The sequence below is a fragment of the Juglans regia genome, chromosome 3 (assembly GCF_001411555.2).
Source record: "Juglans regia cultivar Chandler chromosome 3, Walnut 2.0, whole genome shotgun sequence".
Lineage (NCBI taxonomy): Eukaryota > Viridiplantae > Streptophyta > Magnoliopsida > Fagales > Juglandaceae > Juglans > Juglans regia.
Window position 1 is genome coordinate 5,053,524 of NC_049903.1, and position 10,373 is coordinate 5,063,896.

Sequence of the window (10,373 nt, forward strand, 5' to 3'; positions counted from 1 at the left end):
TATATATATATATCCAAGTAGTCACCATTTATGTTCCCTGGTTTTCCAATTGATTTGAAGCGTAGGACCATGTAGTATGCATGGGACCAGTACAACTAACATGTCTTATATTCTCCCAACACCACTGCGTGGTAGAACCATGACTACTTTTTCCTCACCAACGAAGGTGAAAAAATAAAGAATTATAAAACAAAATTAATGTGCCCTATTGGTGTGTATGTCATGTAGTCGAAATAACCAATTGATTTTGCAGAAATAGAGAAGCATGAAAAATGAGTATATAGGAAGGGAACTGGAATCAGGCATGCAGAGCAAGTGGGAGTTTTAAAGAAATAAACCGGAGAATATAAACCAAAGAAAAAAAGAGGAGAATATATATATATATATATATATATATATATATATATATATTATAGGATTGAACAACCATGATGATGCAAGGGACCCCTGTTGTCCTAAAGCAGGTCACATGATCAAGTCTTTCCCAACCACCCATCCTTCCATGTGGTCTCTTTATATATAGTTATACGTACCCTCTGCAAACTTCCTCCTCTCAAATCAAGGATTACCAAGGTACAGAAGATCATTAGGATGGTTAATTTAAAACAAAAAATCTAATAACCCCAAGCGTTTCTATTTTTGTCCTTCCCTATATCATCAAATGTGTAACTTCTGTTCTCACAAATGATGTTAATAATTTCTTTCAGAAGACAGGTTCTAGGTTTCATATATATATATATAAAAGTATGAATTAATTTGGGGGAATATATTTCACTTTATAATATTTGTGGGTCTCAAATGATCCAAAGACAAACATACAGGGCTTGTTTATAATGAGCTACATAATTAATTTGGATAACAAAAAGGAGACAAAAGTTCGCATGATCATCATCATTTGAGAAAGGCCACTCATGTAGAAATATATATATATATATATATATATATATATATATATAGCAGATAGATGATCATCTGGTGCAAAAATGGTAATCACGTACTTAAACAGCAAATCAGTAAGAGGAAAGAAGCCATTATTATTAGAACACCAGTCAAAACAAACAAGAACAACAGAAAACAAATATATGGTTCATCTCTCATATTCAAAACACTCCTCGCTTACAACCGATCGACTACGTACGTACCTAATCCTAGTCTTTACTCTTCAAGTAAAGAGCTAGTGATAAGGGAACCAAATCAAAGCAGCTTGTACACCATGTGTGAGCAAAGACCAAAAGCATATAAAGAAGAACAGCATGGGACAGCCATGAAAGCAACCGTTACCTGTCATCTAGTGTTCCAAAGCATGTGCGCTTGAATTATGCCGTTCCTTGTCTCTTCCATCACATACACCTCTTTATCTATTTGTTTTCTCGATAAACTGATTACTCTTTCACATTCTAGATGTATTTTTAATTTCTTAATCACATGGACTATCAAGAAACATATAGGAAATTAAAGATGATCATGACTCAATCCACACTACCTATCTGCAAAAGTTAATTAGAAGCAGGAATTATCGATCATATCATTAGAGCAAATTAAGGTGATCAATCACTTCTTGTTCTTGTCTTTGCCATTGGAGAAGATTGAACCTAAGCCGAATAAATTAGCCGAAGGAACATTTAAAATGGGATTAATCCCAACACCATTACCATATGCTCCATGACCCTTCTTCAATGGAGGCTTTGGATAACTCGTTGAAACAGAAGATCGTGACGCTTTTGTTGATAAATGTTTCTGAGAACTCTGCTTAGAATTTTGACCATCATTCGAAAATGGAGCTCGCTTAAGATTTGCTGCAGATCCTGTTGAGTTGCTCCGCGAGAGAAGTGCCGGTAATGGGCACAGGCTCCTACCATATCCACTGCCACAGCTACTACTACGCTTAAACCGCCAAAATGACTTGGAATTTTGCTTCTCATCCGCTTCATTACTCGTAGTCTTGCTTTCCTTGGCGCTTTCTTGCTTTGAACTTTCACCACTAACAGCACGTGGTGGGGGCATTGGAGGATGAGAACCGCAGTACTGATCCATTTGCTTTGAGGGAACGTTCACCTTTTTCTTGATTTCAGTAGGAATCATTTTCCCATCAGAGAAAAGCTCGTCTGCAGAAGAAGACTCTTGATCGAAACTCTCGTGAACACAGAAGTCGAAATCGATGCTCGAGCCCAAACCCGAGGAGTTTGATCGAAGAGGGCGGCGTTCAACAGGTACAACATCGAATTGGCAAAAATCATGAGAAAATGAAATCCTAGGACTCGTAGCCGTATTAGAGCTTTCGGAGTATAGGTTAATTGCCATTTCTTGAGAAAGCCAAAAATGACACAAACTCAACAATAGACGTCTGAACGGAAGAATACCAAACTACATAACTTGTTTGGAGGAAAAAAGTTCTGACAAGGTTGACGTTTTATCTGCAACGTAAAAATTAATTAAAAAGCAATAAAGGAGTGAAACCTATCAAAGTCTACAAATTCAAAGTCTCAGCAGCCATAAAAGAATATCATAAAGAACTTTGAATTCTAGGGCGGAAATGAGTACTGACATCTCCGGAATTCATATCCAAGGCTTGAAAAACATGTAAACCTGAGAAATATTATATGGTCCTATGATGAAAAACAAAACGGGATAGAAATTATAAGCTCCGAAAGGTGGGAGAGAAAAAACTCCATATTGGGGTAAATATTCTTGGGAGTGGGAGATTGAAACTGACAAACAGATCATGCAGGCCGATAACTGAACTGGCGGAGGAGATCCATTCAAATATAGACGGAGTCCGAGTTTTAAGCACCAAAATTAACAGGCCTCAGGTAAGGTATGTATGTGGTCTAGGAAACTTTTTTAATTATTCGATCTGCTGCCAAGGCCAAAGGGGTGGGGCCTGCGTTGTTTCCAGTGACGTGGAAGGAGAACATTGACAATGACAAATAATATGGGATCGTAATGTTCATTAATTAATTTTTTGCTTATTATTCAGATATATATATATACTAGCAGTGGATGTACGTGCGATGCACGTTTGCACTGTGTTAGATTATTCTAAAATATAAACATCTAGTGTAGAAGAAGAGAAATTAATGATAAGGTCTATGAAGATAACATAATTAATTGTTTAAGCAAATTATAATTGTTTAAAGTCTCTGATAATAGATTTAGACAGACTATATGTTTAAGCAAGTCAGGAAAGTGAATATTACATAATTGTTTTTTTGGTACTAAAAGTAAAGTCTGAAACAACTAAATATTACATAAAGTAAAGTCTGAAACGACTAAATATTACATAATTGTTTCTTTTGGTACTAAAAGTAAAGTTTGAAACAACTGAATATTACATAATGGATTCAAAGTGGTGTGTTCTCCTCATTCACAGCATTGTTCTCCTCATTCGCAGCATTTATGGAGAGAACGTTGAAGTTTTTGTGACGTTGTTTTTGGAGTTGATCTAAATCTGCACCCAATTGTATGATCCATTTTTTTGTTGAACATAATTTTGCAATATTTTGGATATACGGTAAATGTTCCTGTATGGTGAATAAATTTAATGTAAAATATATTTTTAATAACTTCCTATTTGAATATCTAAAATTAAAATTTTTTAAAATATAAATTGGAATTTGAATAAGTTGGTTACCTCTCCTGTATGTTCCATTAGTTCGATTGCTGTGCAACCTAGAGCTTCTTCTGCGATTTTACCGAACATGACAGCTCCTAGTCGTCCATTACCATCGTCAACTTCGATGTAAGCTCGACAGCTATATAAACAAACTATATTTTTTAGTCTGAATGATTAAGCAATAATTTAAATATAATATAAAATTGATTAAAGGAACATTTACGACGTAAAATATGAATATAAGATGTATACCGTGGTTGTGCATTACTCATGTATTTGCAATGATAACATTGAAATTTTTCATTTTGTTCATATCCAGTCCCCTTTTTACATCCAATGCAGGACATGTAGAAGAATATTTGATGGAGATCAACCACACAAATAGTTGCTTTAATCCAAAATTTTGCTTTCTGCATTAATTTTGCAACAGATATATATTTTTAGTGGTTGTAAATAATATGTAGTCTTAAGATAAGGTTAGAAATGTACCGTCATCGGCTGTAATGATTTAAGAAAACCAGCAAGATCATCAAGCTTAATTATGTCTTTCATGTCAACATTTGATGTCGATGCTGATGCTGATGCCGTTGTGTGATGTAGATTTTTTTCGACGATTTCTTCAAGCAGTGCATGGTTTAGCATTGTCCTAAATATTTTTAGAATAATTTAAAATGAATGAGAGAAATAATGGAGGAAAAGATATAGTAGGTACAAATTGTATATGTATATAATAAAGTAAGAAAGAATTACCATTGACATAATGGAGTTGCAGCAGGGATGACAGGATTTAAGGTAAATATACTTGTTGGTTGAGACGAAAGAGAGAGACCTATATTATAAAGAAAAGATATTTGTTAGTAGATAATAACATTCTATTTTTAATAAATGTTGATATTATAAGTTGTGTGATATACCATTGTATGAACCAACTTTTATACGTGTTGCGAGTAGAGTTGGCTTAGCTTCAATAATATCAGAGATTGTTCGGCATTCACCATCCACAAATCGACTCCACATAGTCAACCATATGGGCATTAGGCTGTAAATTTTAGGAGAAAATATTTAAAAGTGTAGCATGATGAAATAGTATTGAAAATAAGTTAATTAAAGAATTTATAAATATCACATATATAGTTGAGAAATCTTTTTTACCTCTGGTCGATAACATATATTTCTTGAATTTTTGTTGGCCCATGTTTTGAGGTAATTTCTCTAGGAGGTTTCATGTATATTGCGATCGCCAGAATAGCTGTCCAATTATGTAAAAAAAAAAATTGTGAAAACTGAATAAGAATATCAAGATGTACGTTAAATATATCGATGTGATATTTACCTATTTCAGTTCTAGTGTCTTTGTACTCATGCAGATTGGTGAATGGGATAATATCATATTCTGGTGGTTGTAATTCCACTTCGTTATCTTGAATGTTTTCGATGATTGTTCTTGAATTTAAGATCCACTGGTATTCATGCGCTTCAATTCTATGCCTGGGATCTAAAGGCTTAACATAAGCATTACTGATGTAGTAAGACCGGAAGATGTGCAACATGTCATTACGTAGGTCTATATCTTTGCCGAAAATTGTTGCTTGTAGTCGGTTGCCCTGTATAATATTGTATAAATGAATAGTTATTTCTATTCTATTGATTGTAAAATAGTATTTATTAAATATATATAAGATTTAATCTGAGAATATAGTTAGAATGAATCTATGCTGTAAGGGGAAAACATATTTATTTTGGATATATCATGTGAAGGAATATAATATAAATATTAAGTATATTTTTGCAAGAATGATAATGATATTAATGTGTTACCTCAGGGTCTATCAATGTCAGATTTTGATATTTTGTCGGTGAATGTTGTGCAGTACGTTTGGGAGATTTGTCTGACACAATCATCTTGATGCTCCAATTTTTTGTACTTGGAGTAATGTCTTTGATTGAGGTATAGATAGTCCGCATGTTGAAGCCTACTTATAAATGAAGAGAAAAAAAATATTAGTTTAAACAATTGAATTTAAATAAGACAATTTCAATAATAGAAAAACAGGAAGTTCTGAAAATTACATAATGGAAAAACAAATTGTATTTAATTGAGAGGTATATATTGAAATTTGATTACTTACAGAAGTTTATGATGGATATGCTAGTGTTAATAATTCTTTATAAACAATATTATTTGTTTCAGCTTCTTCACAATCTTGAGTTGATACTGGTCTTATAAGAACCTTTACTGAAGCAGAAGTCTTGGCTCTTGATAGTGCTACATAGAGTTGGCCATGACAAAATACAGGTTGAGGCAAGTATACACCAACAAAATCTAATGTCTGTCCTTGTGCTTTATTTATTGTCATTGCAAAACTTAATCTGATAGGAAATTGTGTTCTTTTGAATGGAAAACCACTATTGTCATCTGCATTTGGCAAGAAAGGAATTCTTGGTATGAAAACTCTTTTTCCGGTGTGGTGACCAACTGCAATTTCAGCATCAATGATATTTCGTTCAAAGTTGCGACAAATAAGACGTGTTCCATTGCATAAACCTTCTGAAGGATTGACATTTCTGAGTAACATGATGGGACAATTTTTTTTTAATAACAGCTCATGAGGTGGAAGTCCATTTGGTGTCAATGTATTTAAAAAATCCTCCATGATTCCTTGTTCTGATGTATCAATCGTTTCATCGAAGCTATAGTATTGTGTAACTGTACCAGGAAATCTTTGAATAAGTATTGTATTTATCTCATCGACAGAGTTGTTCTTTGGTGTCAAGATAGCTCGATTTGTCATTTCGGATAAATTTTCTGAATAGCTGCCAATATCTTGGAAGACTGCATCGATCAGATCATCTAAAGACTCCACATCATTTCTGTAAGGAATGAGCATTTCATTGGGAATTTTGATCTTATTCTCAATTGTGATTGGTGTTGTTCCATTTCCGACCTGAAGTAAATAATTTGAGAAGTTTGGATCGAATCTTGCTCGCATATTCTCACTCAACCTAATCTTAGTTAAAGTAGACCACAAATATGACGATGCTAAACTGGCATTAACTTCTTCTTGTCTTGTGCCTTTCCGAATCACAGGTAAGACTTGACGAAAATCTCCACCGAATACGATAATTTTTCCACCAAATGGTAATCTTGAATCAGTTATGTCTCGTAACATTTTATCCAATGCTTGCATACATTCTTTTCTAGACATAGGTGCTTCATCCCATATGATTAGCTTTGCAAGACGTAACAATTTGGCAAGAGCACTTTGTTTGCTTACACAACAAGTACTATTTTTGTCAAGATCTAATGGAATTTTGAAGCGTGAATGGGCTGTTCGACCTCCAGGTAAAATAGATGCAGCAACACCAGACGATGCAGTTGCAAGAGCAATTAAGTTTCTTGATCTTACTGTAGCGAGAAGTGCTTTATATAAGAATGTTTTCCCTGTTCCGCCCGGACCATCAATAAAAAATGCAGCAGATTCATTTAGAAGGACTTTCTGCAAAATTGATTCATATGCGTGTTGTTGTTCAGAATTAAGACTCATCGAAGCCATAAGATCTTCTTCTGGTATTGAAACTGCAAATTCATCATTTATTTCTCTAGCTTCAGTTTCGTTCTGATCAAAAGAGACATCATGTTCTATTAAATGAAACATGTTTATGTCTTTTCCCATCGATTCAAGTGTAGAAGAGATGCTTCGTAAGACTTTTGTCCTAATATCTGCTGATGTTGCAACACTTGTTTGGAAATCACTTGACATATCTTGTTCAAAATATTCCCAAAGTTCTCTAGGATTTGTTGGATTACAGTATACTAAAATTGTTGCAAATAGCCGTCTTAAACTGTGTGGTATTTGGTATAAGGAAGCCTCTTGCATACAATCTTGCAAACTGGTATCTCTTTGTAACAAACCATGTAATGTAGCTGCTTCACGAAAGGTTGGTGCAGTGACGTTGCCAACTGTTTTGATGTGGTCAAATGATAAAGGGCCTCTTATATGATTTAACAATATCCGTAAGTAATACCTTTCACCTTCGAATGGACTTGCTGTAACAATGCGGCCTATAACAGTTTTCTTCTTTCTTGGAGTCCATATTTTGTGTTGTTGGTTCCAAACAAAAGCTTCAGGAAATTCTTTGTACAGTAGTTTTCGTGCATTTTCATTAGTTTGATTTGTTGAAAAGAATTCAGTCAACATTGATTTTGCCGTAAAATCAGATCTCAGAATATTGTTAAGGTTGTCATGTGCATGAAAAGCTACCAGATGTTGATTTTCAAGATGTAGATATAAACTGTAAACTGATGGATGCATTTCATTAAGAATAAAACCGTATATTCTCCACATAGCTTCTGGTGGAGCGATCCATCTGGCTGATTGAAAGTGTTGGATTTCATCTATATCTTGGATGTTTTGTCCAGGAATCAAGTTGAAAGCAACACGATCATGACCTTTATAAATGTACTTATAAAGGTATTTGACTGCTTTGATTGTTGAGCAAATTTCTACATTCAAGTGACAATCAAATTTTGCGAGGAGATATGGATTATGTGGAACAACCCAACGGTTATCTAAATCTGTACCTCTGACTTTGACAGTCATTCCATTATCACAACGTTTGTACTGTGGAAAACAATCGATTCCAACGGTTGTGTTAGGTACAAAACCTTTTGGAAAGTGGTTTTTACAACTGCCATTTGCTTTCATACACACATTGTTCGGATTCAGTACTCCACAGGGGCCATGCATCATATGTCTTTTTACTGTCTTGTGTAAATGTAGATTTTTTTCTCTGTCTGGTATTTCTGCTGATACAATTTCATCAAAAGATTCTGGAGTATAGATTTTCCAATCTCTTTGTAGTATGATCAAGAAATGTGCATGTGGTAGTCCTCTTTTTTGATGTTCAATGACGTATACGTATGCTGAAACTTTCCCAAATATCTCCCGTTTGAATAATTCATCCTTCAGTTCTTCTAATTTTGCTCTAAAGATACGTGCAATCAAATCAGGACGATTTTGTGCTTCTTCTTGTGGACCCAATTCATCTAAGATTTCTTTCCAACTTGGGTTGCATGTCATGGTTAAAAAGATGTCCGGTTTTCCAAAGCGTTGGACTAAAGCCATTGCTTCCATATATCTCTTACGCATATCTCTTGGACCTCCAATAAAAGAAGAAGGCAGAATGATGCGTTTACCAACTTTAGAAGCATTGCTTTGTCCAATTGATAGACTGTCAACTATTCCTTGATATACTTCAGATCGAATCTCTTGTTGCTTATTACGAAAATAATCCAATCTTGACGTCTCAATTTTTACGTACATATCAACAACAAACTGCTGCAGTAAACGGCCCGAGAATAGTAAAATAGATTTTGTATTTTTCCTAATTTGAAGTTTGTAGCAATAGTACTCGCGACATGAGACAACCTGCTGTTTTCTGTTTTTTTTCAGCACTGTAAGATAATAAATTTAATAAATTAGAAATGTAACATTGTTATATTAGAACAATTAAAAGTTAAAAGAAGAATTATTATTTTAACCTTCTTGTTCCTTTATAAGCAGTTGTTCTGCTGATACTGATTGTTGAGGGTCGACTGATGCTTTTGTTACTTGTTGTGGTAGTCTATCACCTTTCTTTATTCTTAATATTCCTTGGTGCCAACCAGTATCACCAAAAGGAAATAACAATGGATACTGCAGTGGATCATAACAGCCAAAATAGTATTGGACTATATGACTTCCACCTGCATGATTGAATACCACAATATTTCGTCCTCTCAAATGTTCTGAATCATCATCTTCAATCCAAATAACTGCTACTTGAGAAGCTGACGGAGTGTTAAAAACACGCTGATCCAAACCCACATCTGATCTGATATGAATTTTGTGATTTTCCAAATTGGGCAGATCTCCAAGAGTTCGAAAGAATGTTGAGTATGGATTAACATGAAGAATATCCATAAGTTGAGCAACAGTTGATGAATCCAATCTTCCAATGTCATAAATACGATTGTCCAATTCATGTTCGGTATCATAAAAATATAATTGTAGATATGAAGGATGTCCATCCAAAGGAGTCAAATCATTAATATAATGATAGATTTGACCTTGAGCTCGAAATGTGTAAATACCTTTGTTCCTTCTACACAAATCTCTATCAAATTTAACTCCAAATGATGTGAAAGCAAATTTGTTATTGTATGTGCGAACATACGTAAGAAAGTTGGTTGATTCAACTGTGTTGGAAGTAAACAAATGGTAAAGTTGTTCTGGAACATCATTTGTAGTTAAAGAGATTGTTCCATCGGCACAACAAAAACCTTTTGTTTCATGTTGAAATCTTTTTGCTTCACAAAATTTACAGAATGGTACTGATGGTAAGAGAGTTGCCTCAAATGGCACTGTTTGTAATATTTTCCTATGACCAGCTGATTGTTGATGTTGATTTCCTATGGAAGAAAGATGAATCATAAAAGTGAGGTAAATGTTTAAAGTTGCTATAGTTTCAAATGGTGGTATCATTGAATGAAGTTGTATATAAGAAAGGAAAAGAAGGAAAAGAAATACGATTTAATTTTATACATCTTTCTTACCCCGAAATAGAGATTTTGTTGATGTAATTTCAACTGTGTTTATTTCCTGATAGAGTGCTCCAGAACTACCAATATTAGAGCTATAATCGAATTGTTCAACGGAGGATATATCACTGGTTCCAGCTCCGGCACGAAAAGTGCGTTGTCTTTTTGTACAATATGGCC

At 34.3% G+C, this 10,373-nt stretch overlaps 2 protein-coding genes across 2 annotated transcripts; both read right to left on the minus strand.

Annotated features, from left to right (window-relative positions):
• Positions 1 to 1,014: 1,014 nt before the first annotated feature.
• LOC108987946 lies at positions 1,015 to 2,795 on the minus strand. The gene is made up of 2 exons (XM_018961028.2): positions 2,546 to 2,795; positions 1,015 to 2,414 (listed from the first exon to the last, which is right to left on the minus strand). The coding sequence occupies exon 2, from the start codon at positions 2,299 to 2,301 to the stop codon at positions 1,552 to 1,554; it is 750 nt and encodes a 249-aa protein (XP_018816573.1). The 5' UTR covers positions 2,302 to 2,414; positions 2,546 to 2,795; the 3' UTR covers positions 1,015 to 1,551.
• Positions 2,796 to 6,025: 3,230 nt separating this feature from the next.
• LOC118347929 lies at positions 6,026 to 8,937 on the minus strand. The gene is made up of 2 exons (XM_035688282.1): positions 6,215 to 8,937; positions 6,026 to 6,089 (listed from the first exon to the last, which is right to left on the minus strand). Exons 1-2 carry the CDS (start codon positions 8,935 to 8,937, stop codon positions 6,026 to 6,028), a joined length of 2,787 nt encoding a protein of 928 aa, XP_035544175.1.
• Positions 8,938 to 10,373: the final 1,436 nt, after the last annotated feature.